General features: G+C 46.8%; 1 protein-coding gene across 1 annotated transcript in view; it reads left to right on the forward strand.

Annotated features, from left to right (window-relative positions):
• The window catches only part of HOOK1 (hook microtubule tethering protein 1), a 905,468-nt gene that overhangs the window by 697,976 nt on the left and 182,704 nt on the right, over nt 1-24,788 (forward strand). The window contains exon 16 of the mRNA XM_086953035.1: nt 2,122-2,215. Within this exon, the coding sequence (XP_086809161.1) occupies nt 2,122-2,215 (94 nt within the window). The remainder of the gene's footprint in view (nt 1-2,121; nt 2,216-24,788) is intronic.

Consider the following 24,788-nt stretch of genomic DNA (forward strand, 5'->3'; position numbering starts at 1 on the left):
CAAACCAAACATGCAGAACGCAAAATGCTTTTAGTCTTGTGACTATTGTCTCACAAATGGAGAAAGTGAGGGGAAGCGAAACTCGCCTCAAAAGCAATTCTTTATTACCCGTCCAGTTTAGTGCTGACCTTGTTAATTAAAAAAATTGTTTCCGTCATTTTTTAAATTACTTTGAAGTCTTATGTATATGTATTGAGAGTTTGCAAGTCATAATCTTTCCTTGAATTGTGGCTTAAGGTTAGGTAGTGGTGTCACCATCACCATAATTCTTCTGTTGTGGGATAGCATTCAATCTTTGTTAGATTGCGAAAGTGAGTTGGGCATCTTGACTAAGGAGTTCAATAGTGAGACTGTTTTCGTAATCAAGTTTGCAGATTCACTGCAACATGTGAAGGATGGGACACTTGTGGGTATTGATCTGGATATAGCTTCCCTAAGCCTCTTCTCTGAAATGTCCTGCAAACTAGTTCAGGATTGCCAATGCATTAGAGCTCATTATTATTTTTCCACTTTGTATTTGGCTTCTGGGATTTGCAACATTGCTCACCCCTCCTCAGTTCTCAGGATGTCTTTTCTGTTAGGCACCATTATGTCTGCTAAATACACATGGGAAGAGAAGGCTAAAATGTTAGTGCCTACAAAGTGAGATTTTCCATTTGCAGGTGCATAATGGTGCAGCCGAGGGACCTGTATCCACAACAGGCCAGGTTGATAGTTTGGCCAAATATAAACATCATTACACTCATCTTCTTAAACATTCTGCTCTCTGTCTCCTTTCGGTTCCTATCTAGTAAGGCTGTATCCTTTTTTTGGGAGGAAGATGTAAAGATGCCTAGGCTTTCATCTTCCATCATTCTTCCATGTCCCTTTTGTACCTCAGTCCACTCTCCCACCAGTCTTTTATTTTAGATCAAAATGCAACCTATGGGGTTTCACCATTTTCTCCAACTTGGCTGTTTCTCCAGGGGTCCCTTGAACATTTAGTGGATTCAGATTTGTGTGAGCTTTTTGCTCAGTTGTATGTATATGTTCATATTTCTGACAGCTTTGAAACATGGGATATGCTAGTCCTTTGGTGTGGTTGAATCGGCTACTGAGGTTTAAACTTGCTAGACTCTGGTATTGCCTTCATCAGGATCAACAACTCTTAAATTTTGCTTTGTGCCCTATCCAGAGACTTGGGGGATTTAGCATGGTTTAGCCAGCTCTTCAGCTCCCTGCCCTCCCTCTTGATTTTCTCTGTTTTCCTAGCATTTCCTCTCTTAAGAAATGTGACTCTGTGATCGATTTTGTTTCCTCTTTCTGTAGGCCAGTTTTGGGTGATCCTTTCCTTATACATGCAGTTGCTTCTTTCTTCCCTTCCCTGTCTTTTCATCTGTCTATTGTGGCATTCTATGGTGCGCCAATGCTTCAATTTCCCACTAATCCTGTCACTGTTGGTGGATTGTTTCTTGCTCCATATATGTGTGTGGGCCAGTTACTGTAGAGCGTATTAGAAAAGTGACAAAGGCCCATAGCAGGTGGCAAAGCCGACTGTAGATGCTTAGTAGTCATGTTGCTGATTGCCTTATGTTACAGGAATGTGGGATTTCAATGGAGGCTGTTGCACTGATGTAGGCACTGGTAGGGTTAAACAGCCTGCAACATCAACTAGTACCCCTCAATTTTCAAGACAGGGCAGCGTGCCTTTTCATGTGTAGCTAATACTTTTTTGGGACTGTGACAGCTACTGGTATTCCACTTGAGAGATCCTTTAGTTGATAATCAATGTATTGTGTTTTGTCTTCCACTGTCTAAGAAGGAAATGTGATTGTTACAAAGTGCTCATCTAGTAGGAGTATCACAGTGATGGAGGGTTTCACTAGGCATGCAATTGTTGTAGTAGCCTCTGATGGAAGTACTTTGCGTCAAGTTTTAAACTCAGTTTGGGCTGTGATAAACAAGAGTGGTTCTTTACAAGTTTAGAAACAAGCTGCAATACAGACATCATAGATAAGGAAATGCATTCAAGCTGTTTTGTTTTTTGATAGACAAAAGCTTTTTAACAAACAGTTGGCTGATGCAGTGGGCAATAAGTACAGTTTTTGCAGCAATGAACCAATATACCTTACTTTTTGACAGGTTAAACATGGGGCGTGTTGAGGAGCTACAGCAACAGATTGAAGATCTTCAGAAAACATTGCAGGATCAGGGATCAAAATCTGATGGAATTAATGTAAGCACCATGAGCAATTTCGCTCCTAATGTAAATTGCATTGCTGAATTAGATCCTAGCCATAGTATTTATTTCTTTTTAAAACTTGTATAATTTACAGATTCTTTTCCCCAGAAGCCTTTACTTGTGTTAGAGAGGATCTCTAGCCTTTATATATTAAAGAAATTCTAGATTGTGTTGCCAATGCAAAAGACCATGCATACTTTTCCCAGGACCATGCAATCATGGGCAAGTTATATGTACCACTACCTGTTGGGATTGTGAGGTCTCTGGGTAACCCTACGGGTACATTGGATGTATAGTTCAAAGTATTTTCCTGTGAAATATGTACATTCTCCTGAAATCATATGCCTTGCTTCTTTTACCAAGATGCAATGGCTGTAACATATTAATTTCATATTCTAGATGTGCCTTTCTCTTATTCAGCAGAATAATGCCATTACGTCTTCCTGTTTTGTTTAATCCAAACGTCTTAGAAAACTTTTCCACTCCTTGATCCCATTCACCTAATTTCTTATTTCTCTTTTATAGGATTGCACCAGTGTTGTGTATCTCATTTTTCATTTTTCATTTCCAGTGCTCTGTATCTCCTTTCTGAATTATTTTTCCTTGGGTTTTTCCATTGTGGCTTATCTTTTTCTTCAAATCAGTAAAATCCAGCGTATTCAGAACCTTACTATTCACCATATGTGTGGTTTCAACTGAAATCTATCTCTGGTTCTCTGGTTGCCTTCAAACCCCATAGCAGCCAGATGAATTGAATTAGTATCTGCCATGCACAGAAGTTCAGTCAATTCATGTGGCTCTATTTCTTGACTTTTCACGTTGGCAGGATCAAGTGATACACATATAACTTGCAGTTGATTCCTCACGTGACATTACCAAGTCAAGATCTGAATAAATCTAATGTTTATGGATAGTTATTTATCCTTTGTCTATTTTAACGTATCCTTGATGGATCCTTTAACCTATGGATATCTTGTCTGATAAGGGTATTGATTAAAAGCACTAACCAGGGACCCATCACATTGCACTTGGAAGACCCTTCCTAAATAAGAAAATGTGAAACCAACCGACTGCTTAATCTGAACCCCTGCCATCTATTTTACATTATATTTAAACTTTTGTGTTCTGCATTATGAAAACAGGTAAGACAGTTATAGCAGCATTAGCAGTGCTACTGACATCAGATCTGCCACCCAATAAAGTTGTTTACTCAAATCAGTTAACAGTGTTACGGCTCCACAAACTGGCCTAAACCCTGCATTTTAATTAAGAGGCCATTGGTTTCTGGATGCTGTTTTACCTGCAGTGCAACACCTTTCTCCATGATTTTATGTAGGATTGTGGCACATACTATGGAGCAAAAGCATACCTGATGTGCATGGCTCAGTGAATGCTTTTTCATGCATTGTTGTTTGAGGTACAGGCCCCATTATTAACAGGTTATTCATTTTAGTAAGGGCTGCAATCTAGTCTAAAAGTCTTCAGCATGGTGTTTATGCTTGCACAATAACAGACTTCAGGTCCATTGGCAGGAATATTCTCAATCCCAGTTTAAAAAGGAACCACTTCCTCTCACTCCCATGCTACCGGATTTGCTGGGCCTGTTATCTGCGTCTTACACCCCCTGGGCTAGGGACGGCTACTCTCCCCAACTCCTGATTTTATCCTTTTTATTTTGAAAGAACTTATGGCTAGCTTCTTACTTACTTAAAGCTGAAACTGAATTTTAGAATTTAGAATAGTTTCTTAGTGCTGTCATCCGCTTGAGTTATACAAAAAATGTAATGGGGATTTTTGTACCATTACTACAGTGTGCATACTTCATTCTTCAATCCATTGGCCATGGCTTGTAACTACTTGCTTTGTATTAATGCCTTTATATTGTTGCAGTCCAAAATTTGACTTCAAGACAACAGATCTCTTGTTATGCCATCTTTGAACGATCTTGCTTTTTCCTTGGCTTTAGAGTCTGTACATGAGGCTAAATCGTCCATATTAGTTTTCTAGAAGTTAATGTATATATTTGGGAGCCCTACCACCGGGTTCATATGTGGAGTATTTTCTAAGGAATCTAACAGCAACTGAAAGTTTTAAACCTTAACTTATTTAAGATCTTGTTTTTTCACTATCATGTGGTCAGGCAGGTGTATGGACATATGTGTCCTCTCTCTCAATGACACTAGTTATGAGAGCATAAGCCACACGAAGGATAAAGCCACACACATGCATGGTAACAGACTGTTCGAGTTAAAAGCATACCAATAGACTGAAGATAAGACTATTTAATAAGTGTAACTCTCGCAGTCTGAACCGCTGAGAAAAACGTCAATGTCCCCATTCCTGCATCTAAATCTGTATGGTAAATTCCAAGATTCATGTATGTATCCCTGTCCCAGCGCTTCATACCTGCCTAAATGGTGATACTGTAGACAGTATTGTAACTGGAAGGTTGTGACAAGCAGTGTAATATGGCCATGGATTAACCATTCTGTGGAAGGTGACTCAACGATGGTAAATGGTAATTAGTCCAATTTTTCAGTGTGCAGCATTGTATATTTTGCATCTCTTCATGCCATTGTTATCTGTTTTTCTGTTGGAATGTATGCAGAGAACAGTCATACTGTTGATATACCGCCAGGGCATGTGACCAGGGCTCAATGAGTGTAGCACCCAGCTCAATAATAGAATGGACTGCAATTGCGATTATCCGTGTTGTAATATAGATACATTCAGTTCCATTATATCTATTGGAATTCTGTTCCATTATATCTATTGCAGAAGATACAATGTTGCCCAGTGAATAAATCCTGAATCAAACCATTGTCGACCTCTGCCAAAGCCTTTTCTAGGTTAACCCTATCAATTTTACTTAGTCTCTTAGCAGCTTCCTGTTGAGAGATTTTCAAAACCTGATTGAAAATAGCGCATGGGAAGTGTTTCTGATGTGGCTTTTGGGGACCTAATAAAAAATCCATGTAATCTGAGAGTAAGGACAAGTGTGGTTTCACCTGGAACAGTATTGAGATTTTAAGCCACTCTAGGCATAACTTCCCAACACTATAAGATGTAACCACCCCAGAGTGTTCTGTTTGTACATAGCGCTGGTCAGGTCGATGGGCACTAAATAATTTAGTGTTGTCCTTGAATCTTGACTGACACTTATTTGTGTTGATAGGCCAAACCAACCATCCGTTCCATCTGGGGTCTGATGAATTGCATGATCCATTTTGTAATATGGTATCTAATGTATCCTCACTGTGTTGTTTGTAATTTTGCAAGCCCTCAAAGTGTGTAAACAAGGGAATCTGAGGTATGTTCAGTCCTTGATCTTGGCTAACCTAAGACAGGAAGTCTGTTGCACTGTGTTGTTCAGGAAGATAATCTGATATGGTGTGAGGCATGCTCTAAATAAAGCCTCAGTTCCCTGAACTTGCCGATCTTTAGTCCCCCAAACAGAATTTGTGTCTATAAGTGTCCTTTATAAAGTCAAAACCCTATACAGACAGCTGGGTAATAAAGGAAGCAGAGTATATCTGTTTTGTGTTAGTGAGCATATTTTTCTTTGTAGATGTAGGTGCAAACTTATAATAATAAGAGGTCTGGTCTGATGTGTTAAACCCAGAAAAATAAGTTAACCGTTTGGGAAAATGAGCTAAAATAACTTTTGGCGGTGTTGGGCAATTTTCCCACTGATGGTAAGTGAAAACATTACGTAGCATACTTGCTTTGTGCAAGAAATGGTGACCATAGTGTTGGTAACAGAACATGGTATCAAAGTTAGATGTATCATCATACAATTCATCACTCGAAAATAAATCAGATTGTTATAAATCAGCCAGCATAGTATTTACAGTTTCAAAGTCCCAATCATCAGAGAAAGTACTGGAGGTGATGACATTTTAAACATGGGTGGTATTTTTTAAAGTTCTGTTGGACCATATACATCAAATGAAACCCTGTCCTAAACTATTCCTTCAGGAACTGGAACTGCTGTGATGTTCACTAAGGACAGGTCTCGCTGTTCATGGTGTGATGATGCATGCGGTTTAAGGACCAAGTTCACATGTTGTACTGCAGAGCATTCTGGGAGATAATGTCCATTCATGAGCAGGAAAAGACAGTCACTACACCTATCCAGAAGATTAGGAACAGTAGACCTATAGCAATCCAGAGCTGTAGCCAGGGAGTAACAAGGTAAGTATTTTTGAGCCAAAGGTAGAAATCACGAATTTGTTGTTTGTGGGAAACAGGCGGTGGTGGTAACCGTGTTCTCTGGGATCCAATGAGAAAGTATCAAAATCAATCAAATAGCCAAATGCAGTTCGATATATCTTTTGTAGCTCAGCAGGTTTTGTAGAACTGGCAGATGTCTCAGTTTGGGACATATTCACATAGATGTCGATGTTAGGCCGAATTGAGATCTGTGAGTCATTTGTTGATGGAAGTTGTTCAGTGTCAACAGGTACAAGTTCCATTCTACGGTTCATACCTCCTTCAATTTGTGGAGTAGAATCTTCAAACATTATTAGTCTTTCTATTTGAACTTCCTGTTTGGTAGCGAGAGGAGATCTAGTGCTACCTAGGAGCCCAAGTGGCCTGCTATTCAGTATCAGCCACATAGTGTGGTTTGATCAGATCAATTGAGATACATCTTTTTTCTTTCTTGCCCGCAAGAGGCAGAAGAAGTAGTGTTCTTGTTCCTTCAACAGCCAGGATAGGTACAGACCCCCTGTAGATGGCCCAAATTATTTTTTGTCCTCAATCTTTTCCCTACCAGGTCCCCAATCTTTGTGATCCAGGCAGGTCTTTCCGGTAGTGGAGGTGCTTTTTTTCTTGGGCGTTGCTTTGTAATGCCCAGAATTCGTTGAGTTCCAGTAAAACAGCCAAATGATCATTGATGTCAAATGGTATTTTATCCAACACTGTGTCCCACAGTCAAGGTTAGGTACCCACAATCTAATCATGAACAGGACTTTGAATGGAATACGTCCCCCCAGGGTACTTCTTGCCATGTTGTTAAGTGCCCTCTGGACCCCCTATAGGTGATTGACCCAGCTGCCATCCAAGCCTAGTACCCTTGCTTTTAAGGATTGCTTTAAGTCTCGTTTTTTCCTCTCCACAGTCGAATTTCTATTCTGATGCTACGGAGAGGAGTACCGCAATACAATACCCAAACTTCCCATGGCTTCTTTCTAAGCCTGTGAGCTAAACACAGGGCCGCGGTCAGAGCGTAATTTGCCAGTTGCATGTGACCTTATGAAAACTCACAAATCCTTTATAACAGTTCGGGCGTCAACCGAGCGCTGAGGCCAAACGCAAGGGAATCTAGAGCATGATTCTACTGCCACTAGGATATACCTGTAAGCCCCGTCAGATTGTAAGGGGCTGCAGTGGTCCAAATAGACACGTGCGAGGTTTGTCTGATATCAGTAATCGTGTTTGCGTTGGACGTGCTGTGGTAGAACCCTTCATTTGCTACAGGCTTAAGGACAAAACCCTTGGTCTGTTTAGTGAGATCTGACCACCAATAAAGCTGCTTTAGTAATTAAATAGTTGCAGTGACAGCTTTGTGTGCTGAACCCAGACACTTGTGTGCAGCTAGATGTTATTCATTAGTGTGGCGCTGTGTGCATTCTGTACAGCAGACCTTTCACTTTTCTGGGTATGTCCCCTTTCATTTGGAGTCTTATTTCGTATAACTGATGTGGGACACTTACCCGTGTGTCAGGTGTTACCACCTTGAAATGCTCATTCAACGCTGCTGTCACCATCAGGTTCTGGCAAGCTATTGTTACTTCTGCTGTGCGGTCTAGCATTATCAGAGTCAATTCCCCATTCCGTAGTAGAGTCCTCAGTAGACTGGGCTTAGCGTATTTTAAGACTGTCTACCTTCTTCTTTTTAAATTGAGGTTAACTTTTATATCTGATAGAGACTACTAGCCGCAGATTCCTTAACATAGACTTATCCTCAGATGTAAGACTGGATCCGAAAAATGTTCTTTTCCACAGTATCTCTGCTGGGGGCGGTACCACGTGACTCCTCCCTGACATCGTCCGCGGGCATGAAGTCAGCGAGGTCACATAAGCCCCACCCCAGTGGCTGATGTCAGTTTCCTTCTATTCTGCGTGCAACGCGAATCTGGATCGTGTCCCTAACCTGTTTTCAGGCCTTCTTTACACGCTTTGGTGTTGAGGAACAGTGTGCGAATGCCTTTGGGCTTCAAGACGTGTACTTGTATGCGTCAGATGTTGGTGACGAACCCTCATCCTATTTGTATGTGGAGTTTGGGCGAGCACCATGATTGCCAGCATCTGAAGCCGAAGTCCCGGCGGGAGCGCCGGATGAAACTACTTTCGGCCCGTTTGTCCAGATCGGTCTCGTCACCGCGTCCGTCCCCTACGGAAGGGTCTGGAAACTGCTGATTCCGACTACAACATCGCCCTTCACCGAGGCCCCAGGGGCATCGCTCACCCACAGATAAGTCTCACAGCTTGTCCCCGAGGCCTGGTCCCCTTTCTGGAGATGGTGCAGGTTCTCCTCGGGACATATGGCCTCGCTTGTCGCCACCCTACCCGCCGTTTCCTGGGGTGGGGGTGCGAGGGCCCAAATGGAGGTCTATCCTACGGCTCTGCAGGCTTCTTTGGCCCCTCCTCCTCTTCCTGAAACGTCTGCAGATCCCTTGCCACGTTTGGGGCCTTCCATGGAGTCGCCGGCGGCTTCAACCCCGGCGCCGACGAGTTCAGCTTCAGGTTTTGGGGGTGTGGCGTCATGGAGGTGCAGCCATACAGGGTTCCCCTCTTCGACCCACAGCGTCTCTTTGCCTCGCCGCAAACCCCCAGGGGGTCCTTGTGGTGTCGCAGGAGGTCGCCGGGACTCACAGTTCGTACTCGAGTCCCCCTCTGGCCTCTGGGCAGGTGGCTGCCTTGCCGTAGGCTGAGCCAACGCCGTTCAGGCGCCGATGGCTGTTGGCCCTGGTGGCACAGCGGGTGGTGGCTAGGGGCGGGGGTGCCTCCCCGGCTCCCTCTCGGCCCTCTATGCAGGCGGCTGCCTCATCGGAGATCTTTTCGGCACCATTCTTTAGCAGCCCCAGTTCCGACTCCGCCCCATTCTCCTAGGACGCAAGTGGTGGTGGAGGTCGACTTGGTGCCCCTGGTGCCCGATCGGGCGCCGGTCGACGTCGCACCAGTGCCTTTGGCGGACTCTACGGCTCCGTGCTGGCGTCGGGTCATTAACTTGTCTCCAGACGTCCCCTCCTCTCCGGAGGTTTGTCATCTTCTTGTTTTCTGTTCCCCGGAGACAGGATGCCCCGCCTGGGTGCATCCAGCCACGGGTGATCCAGTGCCTCAGCCGCTACTGCACCGCCACTGTCTTGCTCCGCACGACTTAGTCTGCCTTTCTTGCCACCCTTCTACTCAGGACCCTCTTCTGCAGACTGCTTTTCCTTCCTTGCCTTTGGTGTTGTTTTCTCCGTCACTGGAAGCTCTATGGTTGGATTCATGAGGGAGTAACATCTTCGCTTCCTCTAGTGCTGCTTTGCAAGCGCTCTACACGCTTTGTGTACTGGCCAGGGCTACCTCCAGCTTGTGGGAATCAGTGGAGTCCCTTCTGTCTCGCGCCTCCCACGAAGGTGTCCGCGCTGATCTGTGGCACCATGTGTTGGATGGCCGGGAGTTGGGCATGTTTATTCTCCATTCGACCTTGGATGTTTCTGATGCTCTCGGCCACGCTATGGCGAGTTCTGTGGCTCTCCACCGCCATGCTTGGTTGCAGGATGACGTTTTTCCAAAGAATATTAGAGAGCATCAGGTTGACCTGCCTTCTGATGGGGTTCTTTTGTTTAATACCCACGCAGACTCCGCCATTCAGCGGCTCCATGTGGGGCTCTGTCCTCCTCCCCCTCTGTAAGCTTGGCTTGTAGGTCCTCCAGTGCTTTATGGGAGGCGTTATTCCACCTTTTTTCTTGGGTCTAGTGTTTCGGTTGGCCCGTCTGTGTGTTCTGTGTGGTTTGACGTGCCTTCGGGGTCCTTAGGTTGGCCCCTCTGTACTGTTGGCTGCTGGTACAGCCCCTTTGGCTTTTGTGTTTTTTTGCTGTTGGTAAACCCTATAGGTCCTCAGGTTGGGCCATCTGTGTATTTTTTGGCTGATTGGTAAGGTAAGCCGTCTGTGGTACTACCCGTAGGTCCTTTATGTTCTTGTCCTGTGCTGCCGGATTACTTCCCTAAGAGGTGTTCCCATGTTTTCTTTAGGACGTGCCATACCCTAAGTGGGGTACTTGTAGCTATTCTATAGCTGTGTCCTAAGCTGGGAGGGCGTGGACACCCTTTTTCGGGTTCCGCGCCTTTCCTGGCATCGCTGTATACCCCTGGTGTGGTGTCTCTTTTATCTTTGTCTTAGCACAACATGTGCTGCTCCAGGTTTCTGTCATTCTCAGTACCCGCTACATTGCTAGACCTGCTTTGGCATGCTGTCTACGGCTTCGTGTTGTGGTGCTTCCGCCTTCTTATTCGGCGTGTCGGTCTGGTCCTCTGTCTGGTGTTCCCGGGGGGCTAGGATTCTCCTTGTTTTTTCCTTTGTTCTGGTTGACAGCTTAGGTCCGTCTACATAATTCTCCTCTTTCTCTTCTGGCTGGTCCCACTTCTTTTCATGGGTCGGTTTGTGTCTCTGGAACAGTCCTCCTTTGGAGGTTGTTCTGGAGTTCCCTGTCCTCTGCCTTAGTCTTGCGTTTGGCTTGTTCTGGGCGCACTGCTTCATGGTATTTGCCGGCTGCGCACGCCTGCTCATTATGGTCCACCGCCGTGGGGCTTGGCATGTACCCTTGTGCTCCTGCCTCTTGTCCTGCTGGAGCTTTGCGCGGCTGTGTCTTTTGTCTCATGACTGCGCTTCTTGGATGTTGAGCCGCTCCTGCCTTGTCCGCTGCCTGGAGGCTGATGCCTGTTCAGCTGTCCCCTTCGCTGTGTTTGGTTCTCCTGCAGCGGGCTCTGCCTCTGTTTCTACCTCTTCTCCTTGGAGTTTGGGGTGGTTCTTGTCTTCCTTGGTACTCCTCTGGCGCTGTCTGTCCCTCTGGGGTATTCTGGCGGATGTCCCTTGTACCTTGGATGAACTTGGGGTATCCTAGTCTTCCCTTCACCCTGTTCTTGCTGACTCCTGCTTGGTGGGGCCGGGCCGCCGTTCTTGTCCCTGTTAAACCTGGTACCATTGGTGAGGGTCTCCCTTCCACTTTTTGCTGTTGCCTCTTATGTTTTTGCTGGTTGTAGATGCTTTTGGGCACTGTACCGCTATGGTAAATTGATGTATGGATTAGTGACTCCATGATTTGCTTGATTGGGTTACTTGTCAGACCCTAGTAGTGCACTGCGTGTGCCCAGGGCTTGTAACTCCAATGCTGCTGGTGGGCTGCAGCGCTGATTGTGCACCCCACTGGAGCAGCTTTTAAAATGTATCTCAGGCCTTCCATTGCAGAGCCTGTGTGCAGTCTGGTACTGCCATGTTGACTGGGCGAGTGCTCCCACTTTCCAGTCCTTAAATGTTCCCTTTAATAGATATTAGTCACCCCTAAGGCAGGTTCAAGGGCAGGGTGCATTGTAGGTAAAAGGTAGGACATGCCCTGATGTGTGTGGCATGTCCTAATAGTGAATTACAGCCATTTCCGTGTTTCACTATTGCAAGGCTACCTATTCCCCATAGGCCAGAATGGACAGTTAGATTATTACGTCTTATAATGACTCCGGGAACTAGGTAGAAATTTGAGTTTAGTATGCCTGAACTCAGAATGATAAAATACATCTTTTAGTGAAGTTGGTTTTAACATTCTGTGTTTGAAAATACCACTTTTAGAAAGTAGGTATTTCCTTGCCTAACTATCCAGGCCTGCCTCTGCTAGGTTGTGTATTCCTTGTCTGGAGTTTGAGTGACAGTGGCTGGGGGATTCCAGGAGAGAGGGTTAGTCAGCACAGGGCTGAATAGAGAGATCTGCATGCAGATGGAAGGGAGGAGTTGTACCTGGGACCTGAATAGGGCTGGGCCTTCCCTTCACAATGCTGGCTCCACCTCCTGTGATGTGTCTGATGTCCCTGGCCTACACACTGAAAGGAAAGCAGGAGTCTTGTCAACAAAGTGCTCCAGGACTGACAAGAACTGGTTTGGACTAGACAAAGGTCTCTCTGCCTTCAGAGAACAAAAAGAAAAGTGGTATACATTTTGGGACCCAGACCCAAGAACTTTAGACCACTTCTGAGAATCAAGACAAACCTTTGCTGAGGAGAAGAAACAGGAAGCTAAAGGAGGAGACTACACCTGTGCTGTGTGTTTGGGGGTTGGCCTGCACTGGTTGCTTCATTGCCAAAGAGAGGAGAAAAGGACTGAGTGTGCTTTCTATCAACTTGAAGAAGAATCTCCAAGGGCTTGAAGAAGAGCTTGCCTCCGGCCTGAAGCCTCATCGATAAAAGACTTCACCAACCAGCTCCTCCTAAATTCCCATGCTGGGAATTGAAGTGCGTGCTAATGTGCTGGGCCTTCTGAGAGACTGCGTGTCGCTGGGAGCTAGAAGCGCGACGCAACAAGGAGAAGCGTGTCACCGCCGCAGCCGCTGTCATCGCATCGCCGAGGAAGCGATCCGCCGCTGCGCTGACATCATCGCATCACCGAAGCGCAGTGCATCGCTGGAGAAGCGGGACGCTGCCACAGATGACTTTGTCACATCACCGGAGAAGCGCTTCACAGGGCCTGTCGCGGCTCCAAAGATCATCGAGTCGCCGCACGGCCGTCGGGCGTGCACGCATCACACCAACGTTGTCTCATCGCAACCGAGACACCATTTTGTCGCATCGCACCAGAGAAGAGTATCGAATCGAGGTGCCATCTTGTCTCATTGCACCAGAGAGCAGCAAGAAACCAACGCATCAACTCCTCACACAGTAAGGAAGCGAGCATCAACTCCCCTGCGCAGCAGTAAGGAACCGACGCATCCACTTCCTTGCGTGTAAGGAACCGACCCATCAAATTCCCTGCGAGCCTTTTGTTTTCCTTGTGTTACGCATTTAAGGTACATTGAGAGTAAAGCGTCGCATTTACAACTTGAGAGAACTAAGCTATTTTATAACCTTTTAGAGACTATTTTTGAGTACAGTATTGTGGATTTTTGTCGTTTGGTCTTGTGTTAAGTCTATATAAAAATATCTACTTTTATAATACAACCTGTGTGGTGTCCATCTGTAGTGTTGTCACTGTATTACTGTATGTGTTCAGAAATGCTTTACACACTGCCTCTGAGATACGTCTGCCTTCTTGTGCCAAGCTACCAAGGGGGTGAGCAGGGATTATTTTAGGAGGGTAGCCCCTTACCCTGACTAGACCCAAGGGTCCCTATTTCTCACAGGTACCCACCTATGCCAACTAGATACCCCCAAATCTAACATTGGTGGTCAGCGGTGAGGATTTGGACTTGCATTTGTGATTCAAATACATTGATTGGTGTACACTATTAGTGAGTGCAGACCAAAACGCAACCACATACTTTGAGAGCGAAATTCTTCCTTGGAACTTCTTTTCTATTTTTGATTCTTGAAAACTGCCAGTCTTTTTGCTACCTTGAGCAAGTCAGCATCCATAGTATCAGTAGACATTGTAATGGAAGAAGAGAGAATTGATACCTACGCTGTGCCTCATCTCAAAGCTTTGTGCAAAAAAATGTAAAATCTCTATGAAAGGCCTCACCAGGAAAGAGGAATACCAAAAAGCTCTGAGGGCCTGGGTAGAATCTAGGAATGCCGGTGAGCATCCTGAGGAGCCAGCAAAGGAGGCAGAGAATTTAGATGGGCCGCTTGTGGGACTAGTGGGCCCAACTGGGGGGAGAGCACCTTCAGGGGCGGGTAGCAGTGTTTCTTCCAAGGGATTGTCCCCAGGAGAGCTGGAGTACAGACCAAAGGAGAGGATGCATACGCTTAAGCTAGCTAGGCTTAAAATGGATGGTCAGAAAGACATAGGGGGCAAGAAAATAGAGCTTGGAATGGAATTAGAGATAAAGAAGTTTGCCTTAGAGGAAAAGAGAATGCATTTTGAGCATGAAAGAGGATTGAGGGAATTGGAACTCAAGGCCAAAAATTTGGAGGTTCCTCCCTCTGGTGGCAGCATACCGCCAGTGCATGTAGAAGCAAGAGCTTAAATCCCCAAAGATGTAGTGAAAGATTTCCACAAGACTCCAGAGTTATACAGACAAAGGTTTAGAAATTGCAGAAAACTAAAGTATAACACTTGGGTGGAATATGTGTCTTTCTTTTGCAGAGCATTGGATGGTTGGGTGAAGGGTAGCAAGGTGGATAAGTTTGAAGGGCTCTATGATTTGTTAGCATGGGAGCACTTGTCAAATAACTGTTTTCCAGAGCTACGCCAGCATATTATTGATAGCAAGCTGACTAACCGTAGGAAGCTTGCTGAGGAGGCAGACCGCTGGGTGAGCACCCGGGTCCAGAAGCGTCATGTGGGAGACTTTGCCAAAGATGGGCAGGGTTCCTCGCAGAAGAGTGGGGGGGGGACAAGGGTAAACGGAGGGAGTTCCTGAAAGGGCCCCAAAGTAATCCCTAAGGGAACCAAGGGAAAGGTTTCCAGCCTCCCCCTGAGAAGAAGGCAGTGGCCCGACAGATAAACCTGTTCACAAGGGGCCCAAGACCTGTTTTGAGTGTCGTCTAGTAGGCCACTGTTCTTATGATGCTAGATGTCCCTTGTATGGGAAGACAGCACCCACTGGTGCACCACCCCGGCAGTTAGCTAGTGTAGCCCTGGGGGAAGAGATGGGAGCCCAAGGTGGGTGGGGTCCCGCAAAAATGTCCCTTGTCTCTTTAGGAGACTGTGAGGTAGTCCCCAGAACCCAGCTGCCTGATAACACTAAGAAATACAGGCAGTGGGTGACCATCAATGGCAAGAGGGTGGAAGCTCATAGGGCCCGATTCACAGAACTAACTTAAGATAAAATCCTAAGCTTACTACTTTTGGTATTCACAGAGGTATACAGTCATAATATCGAATAAAAAATATCGATTGGCCAAAATATCGAGTTAAAAATATAGAATGGACACAGTATCGAATGGACAGAATATAGACTACAAAAATATCGAATAGAATAGCAAAATATCGAATAGAATAGCATTAATATCGAATCCAAAATATAGAATGTACAAAATATCGAATGGACAACAAAAATATCGAATTTGAGGTAAGTAAGTTAATACAAATTTTTTAAAGTGTTTTTTATGTTACTATATGTGTGAAAAGTGTATATTTATTTTATAAATCATTTTAATTAATTAATTTATTTGTATTTAATTTTTGGGCAATATAATTCTGTCACGGGTTGTAGGTTTATAGGGTAATAGAGTGGGAAGTAATTTAAATATAATTAATTAAATATGTTAATTTATTTATTGGTATTTATGTTGAATTAATTGGTAATTAATTATTACTTGGTAATTAATTAAAATATAATTGGTAATTCATTTTAATTAATTGATTAATTGATACTTATGTTAATTAACTTGATGTATTTTCTGCAGCGGGTTGTGGGTTTATAGGGAAATAGGGTGGGAAGTAATTTACATATAATTAATTAAATATAATAATTTATTGGTATTTATTTTGAATTAATTGTTAATTCATTATTAATTGGTAATTAGTTAAAATATAATTGGTCAATAGTTTTATTTAATTGATTAATTGATAATTATGTTAATTTTATTAATTTCTTTTCAGTAGTGGGTTGTGCGTTTATAGGGGAATAGTGTGGGAAGTAATTGAATTATAAATAATCAAATGTTTTAATTTATTTATTGCTTATTTTTGTTGTAATATTTAATGTTTTATTAATTGTTAATTAATTTAGTGTTAATTGGTAAATAATTTGTATTAGTAGGTAATTTCTTTTAATAATTAAATTTCATTTGTATTTTTAATTGATTAATTAATATATTATATAAAATTGTTAATTGTTTTATATTATTTGTTATTGGTATTAATATTTAATTTAATTTAATTCATATATGAAGTATTTACTTTCCCTACTGTTGCACTCACTGGAGTGGCAATAGTCATTTTTACCCCTACACTATCCAACGATTTCCCTACTGTAAGTATTTTAGGTATGTTTAAATTAATGATATTTATTATTAAATTAATTTTAAATTACTTTTAAGACATTTAAAAAATTTGATATTTTGACAGTCTATATTTTTTACAACAATATTTTGGAGTCGATATTTTGTACTTACCTGTTTGAAGATAGGAATTCGATATTCGGTTATTCTATATTTTCTTCACGATATTTTGGCACGTCGATATTTTGCTCCTCGATATTCTGTCAGTGATTCTGTCAGTGATCCATTCACAGAATGCACTTACTACTTTTGGTATTCACAGAATGGATTTACGACTACTAACTTTACGTCCGCACTCGGGCCGGAAATTCCGGCCCGGAGGTGGAGCTTCCGGCTTGGAGGCGGAGCTTCCGGCTTGGAGGTGGAGCTTGCGGCCTGGAGGCAGAGCTTCCTGCCCAGAGGTGGAGATTTCAGCCACGGCTAAATTCCCACCTCCTAGCCGGAAGTTCTGACTCCAAGCTGGATGCTCCGCCTCCCGGCCGCAAGGTCCATCTCCAAGCCGGAAGCTCCGCCTCCGGGCCAGAATTTCCGGCCCGAGTGCGGACGTAAAGTTAGTAGTCGTAAATCCATTCTGTGAATACCAAAAGTAGTAAGTGCATTCTGGAAATATCCAAAAGTATTAAGTTTAGGATTTTGTCTTAAGTTAATTCTGTGAATCGGGCCCTTAGAGACACCAGAGCCAGTGGGACAGTTTTCACTTGTCGGCTGGTGTCTGAAGAGCAGGTAGTCCCTAATGCATTTTACCCAGTTGTTGCCGCTGACAACACAGAGAGCCACTGCAAGGTGGCACAGGTTCCCTTTGAGTGGGTTTGGGGGTCTCAGGGACTCTTCAAGTAGCTGCGAGGCCAGCCATGCCTGTTAAATGTCTGTTAGGTAACGATTTAGAGAGCTCCCCTTTGGCTAAGGTGGCGCAAAGAGCTCATTTAGAGATGTTGGGTTTGCCTGAGCCGGCCTGCATGACCATTCGGTCTATGGCAGCCAGTAAGGGTATTCAAGAGGACCTGGAGCCTGAGAAAATGGCCCAGGTGCCTTCCTTAAAAAAAGAAGAGGTAGGGGGCACTGGAAACCAACCCCTGAGATTCATACGGCCCTGAGGGGGTTGCCCTGGAACCTACCAGGGAAGAGATAGCTGAACTGGGAGACCTGCCTGAGCTGACCTATTGGCAGCAGGAAGGAGGTCCCTCCAGGGAGGAGTTCTGTGAGGAGCAGAACAAGTGCCCTTCTCTTGTGGGGTTGCAGCAGCAGGCTGCAAACCAGGCAGCAGGTGAGCTGTCTGGATCACAATGGGTCTACTGGGAGAATGGTCTCCTGTATAGTGAGCCTAAGGTTGCTGGGCCTGGGTCCGCCCGTGTGCTGGTGGTACCCCAGCGCTTCAGAGCCTTCCTACGGGGGCTGGCTCATGATGTGCCTTTATCAGGACATTTGGGGCAGGACAAGAGCTTTGAAAGGCTTGTCACCCATTTTTATTGGCCCCAAATGCGCAAGTGTTCAGACACTTATTTGCAGGACCTGTCAGACTTGCCAGGCAAGTGGAAAGTGTGGGAGGAAGCTCATGGCTCTTCTCTAGCCGTCCCTGTGGTCAGCACCCCCTTTGAAAGGGTGAGCATTGTCATTGTGGGGCCACTGGATCCCAAGACAGCCATGGGCAACAGGTGGATCTTCTGGTCTGCAGTCGCTCCCACTCGCTCCCCCTCGATCCCTACCTGTCCCGAGAGAGCGCCTCTACGACAGCATAGCGCCTGGAACGCCTGGTATCGATATTTAGACTGTCTATCATTCATTACTATTTGGTGCTGCATTACGATACTTTAATTAATTCATCGGCGCTTGTGCAGTTTATTGGCATACCTGTCTATTATTCATTGCTCTTTGCTGCCGCATTACGATAATTTAATTAATTAATCAGCGCTCGTGCAGTGTTTTTGGCATTTTGACCGGCGACTGTGCCCCTGCTTTGTATTGGGATACCCCACCGCCATCTTGCTGTTGTTGTGTGTTTGCCTGGGCCCCGTGTCTCCTCCCCGCTCCCGCCTCCCAGCCGACCCTCCCACACACTAGGACTGCTCTGGATAACCCGTCCCCCTCTGACCCTGTGACCGTCTGGATCTTCTGGTCTGCGGTCGCTCCCACTCGCTCCCCCTCGATCCCTGCCTGTCCCGAGAGAGCGCCTCTACGACAGCATAGCGCCTGGAGCGCCTGGTATCGATATTTAGACTGTCTATCATTCATTACTATTTGGTGCTGCATTACGATAATTTAATTAATTCATCAGCGCTCGTGCAGTTTATTGGCATACCTGTCTATTATTCATTGCTCTTTGCTGCCACATTACGATAATTTAATTAATTAATCAGCGCTCGTGCAGTGTTTTTGGCATTTTGACCGGCGACTGTGCCCCTGCTTTGTATTGGGATACCCCACCGCCATCTTGCTGTTGTTGTGTGTTTACCTGGGCCCCGTGTCTCCTCCCCGCTCCCGCCTCCCAGCCGACCCTCCCACACACTAGGACTGCTCTGGATAACCTGTCCCCCTCTGACCCTGTGACCGTCTGGATCTTCTGGTCTGCGGTCGCTCCCACTCGCTCCCCCTCGATCCCTGCCTGTCCCGAGAGAGCGCCTCTACGACAGCATAGCGCCTGGAGCGCCTGGTATCGATATTTAGACTGTCTATCATTCATTACTATTTGGTGCTGCATTACGATAATTTAATTAATTCATCAGCGCTCGTGCAGTTTATTGGCATACCTGTCTATTATTCATTGCTCTTTGCTGCCGCATTACGATAATTTAATTAATTAATCAGCGCTCGTGCAGTGTTTTTGGCATTTTTACCGGCGACTGTGCCCCTGCTTTGTATTGGGATACCCCACCGCCATCTTGCTGTTGTGTGTTTACCTGGGCCCCGTGTCTCCTTCCCGCTCCCGCCTCCCAGCCGACCCTCCCATGCTCCGCCCCCCCACTAACCATTTAAGTACGGATGGTCCTACGCGCAGCGTCCACGCGCTACGGCCGCGCCGAAGGTGCGCCAAAGGTAAGCCCGTCTACGCCCGTCCGCGCCTGGACCCCGCCCTGCGCCAGACCCCCTGGCCCCCGTCCCTCCCACCCCTCCCGCATTACTTACGATGCCACCTCCCTCCTAGCCCTTAACCCCGGCCGCTCCCCCAACTGTGTCCAAGCCGCCCCTGGACACACCCATGGACCCTTCTCATGCAACTCCTGCAAGTTCGACGGCACCAAAACCAACTCCTCATCCACCAACGCCATACAGAGACCTGACACCAACCACCTAAAATGCATCTTGCTCAACACCCGCTCTGTCCACAGACACGCCATCGGCCTCTGGAATCTACTAGACACCATCTCACAGGACGTCGCCTTCCTAACAGAAACCTGGATGAACGCCTCCTCAGCCCCAGACATCACCATTGCCATCCCAGAAGGATACAAGATCATCCGTAAAGGACCGCGTCAAGCACACAGGAGGAGGCATTGCCATCGTCCATAAGAATTCCATTCGCATCTCAACCAGCTCAGACGTCAACCTTGCCAGCGCCGAGCACCTTCACTTCCAGATCCACAACGACCCCAAGACCACACTCAGAGGCACCCTCCTCTACCGGCCCCCGGGACCCCGTGCACAATTCAATGACGACATCGCTGACTTTATCACCCCACACCTCAATTTTCACCTGGAAAAGAGCAATGACAACAGCGCCACCACCCTTCTGGACAACCTCGCCAACCTCGGACTCAAACAACTTGTCACTTCCCCCACCCACATTGCAGGTCACACACTCGACCCTATCTTCACCTCCAGCAAACATGTCTCATTCAGCCACACCACAGCTCCTCATTGGACGGACCACAGATGCGTTCACTTTATCTACAATAAGACCACAATCCACAACCACCCTCAACCCACCCTGTGTAGAAATTGGAAAAAACTCACCATCGACCAGATCTCCTCATCGCTCCTTCTATATCCTCCTGTCCACTCTTCAAACCCCGACCAAGCAGCCATTAACTTCACCCAATGGCTATCCAACAGCGCCGACATCCTAGCACCGTTGAAAAAACGTCAAATCAAACTAGGCAGCAAACACGCCTCCTGGTTCAACGATGATCTTAAGAAATCCAAGAAACTCTGTCGCTCCATCGAGAAGGCCTGGAAAAAAGACCCAAACACCAGCACCAAGGACGCCTTCAAAAACGCCACCCGCATACACCACCAACTAATCCGGTCTGCCAAGAAAGCCGCTTTCAAAGACCGACTAGATAACAACGCCCACAACAGCAAGGAATTATTCAACATCGTCAAAGAATTTACCCACCCATCAGCCAACTCCAACGACATCACCCCCTCCCAAGCCCTCTGCGACTCCCTAGCTTCCTTCTTCCACAACAAAATCGCAGACATCCACAACAGCTTCGACAACCGACCCGGAGACCAACCCACTCAACCTACTGCAGGACCTTCACCCCCCTTGAACATCCTTAACGACTGGAACCCAATCTCCACTGAGGACACCATCCGCCTGATGAACTCCATCCACTCAGGATCCCCAACTGACCCATGCCCTCACCACATCTTCAACAAAGCAGACTCCATCATAGCTCCACACCTCCGAGACGTCATCAACTGCTCCCTCAACTCCGCCACCTTCCCGGAAAGCTGGAAACACGCAGAACTCAGCGCCCTTCTGAAAAAACCCACAGCTGACCCCACCGAACTCAAAAACTACCGCCCCATCTCGCTTCTTCCTTTCCCGGCCAAAGTCATAGAGAAAGCTGTCAACAACCAGCTTGCCACCTTCCTCGAAAGCAACAAATCCCTCGACCCCTCACAGTCCGAATTCCGAGCCAAACACAGCACTGAGACCGCACTCATCGCAGCAACAGACGACATCCGAACTCTATTGGACAACGGAGACACAGTCGCCCTCATCCTCCTTGACTTCTCCGCAGCCTTCGACACAGTCTGCCATAGCACCCTGCTACAGCACCTCAGAAACATCGAAATCCAAGGAAAAGCACTGGAATGGATCACCTCGTTCCTCACCGGAAGAACTCAGAGAGTCCGGCTCCCTCCATTCAAGTCAGAGGCCTCGGAAGTCATCTGCGGCGTGCCGCAAGGATCGTCACTCAGCCCCACCCTCTTCAACGTGTACATGAGCCCCCTTGCAACCATCGCTCGCCAACGCAATCTCAACATCATCTCCTACGCTGACGACACCCAACTGATCCTCTCACTCACCAAAGACCCTAACACCGCCAAAAACAACTTACACGAAGGAATGAAAGAAGTTGCCGAGTGGATGAAGCACAGCCGTCTGAAACTTAACTCAGACAAAATAGAAGTCCTCATCTTAGGCACCTCCCCCTCCGCCTGGGATGACTCTTGGTGGCCAGAGGCCCTTGGAAAAGCAACCATCCCGACGGACCACGCACGGAACCTGGGCGTCATTCTGGACTCCTCACTCTCGATGACCAGACAAGTCAACACCGTCTCATCATCTTGCTTCAACATTCTTCGCATGCTCAAAAAAACATTTCGCTGGATCCCCACCGAAACTAGAAAAACGGTCACCCACGCACTGGTCACGAGCCGCCTGGACTATGGAAACACCCTATACGCCGGTACTTCCGCAAAACTCCAGAAAAAACTCCAACGCATCCAGAACGCTTCAGCCAGGCTCATACTAGACATCCCGCGTAAAGAACACATCTCTGGTCACCTGAAAAACCTCCACTGGCTCCCCGTAAATAAGAGGATTACTTTCCGCCTCTTAACCCACGCACACAAAGCACTTTACGAACTTGGACCCGAATGCCTCAACACACGACTGTCCTTCTACACCCCCTCCCGTCAGCTACGATCCTCCAACCAAGCCCTTGCCACTGTACCTCGCATCAACAAAGCCACCATGGGAGGTAGATCCTTCTCCTACCTGGCAGCTAAAACCTGGAACTCTCTTCCCACTTACCTCCGCCTTACTCAGAACCACCTAGCATTCAGAAAGCAACTTAAAACTAGGATATTCGACAAGTAACTCCCCCCCCCCCTTCCTCAAGCGCCTTGAGACCCTATGGGTATGTAGTGCGCTATATAAATCTTGGCTTGGCTTGACTTGACTTGACTTGTTCATCCTGGTGCTGGTGGACCGTGCCACCCGGTACCCGGAAGCCATACCTCTGAGAACAGTGATGTCCCCCGTGGTAGGACGGGCAAGGATGGGAATTTTCTCACATGTAGGATTCCCTAGAGAGGTGGTGTCTGACCGAGATACCAACTTCATTCCTAAGTATATGAAGTCCCTGTGGCAGGAGTGTGGTGTAACATACAAGTTCACCACTCCTTACCACCCCCAAGGAAATGGGTTGGTTGAAAGGTTCAACTGAACCCTAAAAGGCATGATAATGGGTCTTGAGGAACCATGAGGTGTAAGTGGGACGCCCTCTTACCATGCCTTCTCTTTGCATACCGTGAGGTGCCACAGAAATCTCTATGGTTCAGTCCCTTTGAACTTCTCTATGTACACCCCGTGAGAGGACCTATGAGTTGGGTTAAGAAAGACTGGGAGCAATCTCCCAGGAAACCTCCCCAGGATGTATATAGCTACATGCTGGCCTTCAGGAACCAAACTAGGCGATTCAGAAAACTTGCTGAGGCGAATCTGGAAGCCAGCCAGGAGGAGATGAAGCGGTGGTATGACCAGAATGCCACTCTGGTAGAGCTTCAGCCTGGTTAGAAAGTGTGGGTCATGGCGCCAGTGTAGCCCTGTGCGCTCCAGGATAAGTGGACCGGACTATTTGAGGGGGTGGAGCGCAAAAGTCTGGTTACCTACTTGGTGGACTTGCGGTCTCTCAGGAACCCCTTAAGGTCCTGCATGTTAACTGCCTGAAGCCCCACTTAGGGATGTGTCAAGTGGGGATGCTCCTAGCAACAGATGCTGGAATGGAGGAGGAGACTGAGCCTCTTCCTGACCTCCTGTCTGCAACCGAGCAAGATGGGTCAGTGGATAGAGTAAACCTCTCTTCCACCCTGACTCCTGAGCAACAGAATGACTCACCAGTTGCTGGGACAGTTTTCTGACCTGTTCTCCCTGATTCCCAGAGTCACTGATTGGTGCGTCCATGATGTAGACACTGTCAAGCGCAAAACCTACAGGGTAACTGACAGGGTGAGAGCTTGCATCAAGGAGGAGGTCTCCAAGATACGTGCGTTAGGGTTGATTGAGTCCTCTAGCAGTCCTTGGGCCAGCCCAGTGGTCTTGGTCCCAAAGGCTGCCACACCGGGTGTCACGCCACAACTGCAGTTCTGTGTGGAATACCGAGAGCTCAATTCAGTCACCAGGACTGAAGCGCACCCCATCCCCAGAGCTGATGAGCTCATTGATCGGTTAGGGGCTGCCCGGTACCTCAGCAGGTTTGACTTAACGTCTGGGTACTGGCAGATCGCCTTGACTGATGGGGCAACAGAGTTCAGCATTCTCCACAGCAGATGGGCACTACCAATTCTGGGTTATGCCCTTTGGGATAAAGAATGCCCCTGCTACCTTCCAGAGGTTGGTCAACCAGGTGTTGGTTAGACTGGATGAGTTCAGTGCTGCCTACCTGGATGACATTGCAGTGTTCAGCACCAGTTGGAAAGAACATCTGCGCCACCTCTGGGAAGTTTTGATGGCGCTGCGGAGAGCAGGCCTCACGATCAAGGCGAGTAAGTGCCAGAGCGGGCGGGGTTCCATGGTGTACTTGGGACACCAGGTTGGGAGCAGCCAGGTGGCGCCCCTACAGCCCAAGATTGAGGCCAGCCTGGCTTGGGAACCCCCCCCCCAAGACCCAGACAGAGGTGAGAGCCTTTTTAGGAATCACCGGGTATTACAGGAGGTTTGTCAAGGGGTATGGCAGCATTGTTGCACCCTTCAAAGAGCTGACTTCCAGGAAGCAGCCCAAGAGAGTGATTTGGACTGACACCATTCAGAGAGCTTTTGATGCCCTGAAGACTGCCATGCGGTACAAAAGGGGGTGGTGGTGATGTGGCTTGCTTGAATCCAGTGGCCATGTGCACGGCGCCCGTGCTCCTGGCACCCAACTTTTCAAAAGAGTTTATTGTGCAAACAGACACTTCAAAGCATGGTGTGGGGGCTGTTCTATCACAGATTAATGAAGAGGGCCTAGATCAACCTGTAGCCTTCATAAGTAGGAGGTTAATTCCACAGGAACAGAGGTGGAGTGCAATTGAGTGTGAGGCATTTGCTGTGGTCTGGGCACTGAATAAGTTGAGACCATACTTGTTTGGGAATCACTTCCTGGTTCAGACAGACCACAGGCCCCACAGATGGTTGATGCAGATGAGGGGTGAGAATCAAAAGGTGTTGAGGTTGTCCATATCCCTACAGGGGATGGACTTCACAGTGGAACACCGC

This window comes from Lissotriton vulgaris, chromosome 1_1 (genome assembly GCF_964263255.1).
Source record: "Lissotriton vulgaris chromosome 1_1, aLisVul1.2, whole genome shotgun sequence".
In the NCBI taxonomy this organism is placed as follows: Eukaryota; Metazoa; Chordata; class Amphibia; order Caudata; family Salamandridae; genus Lissotriton; species Lissotriton vulgaris.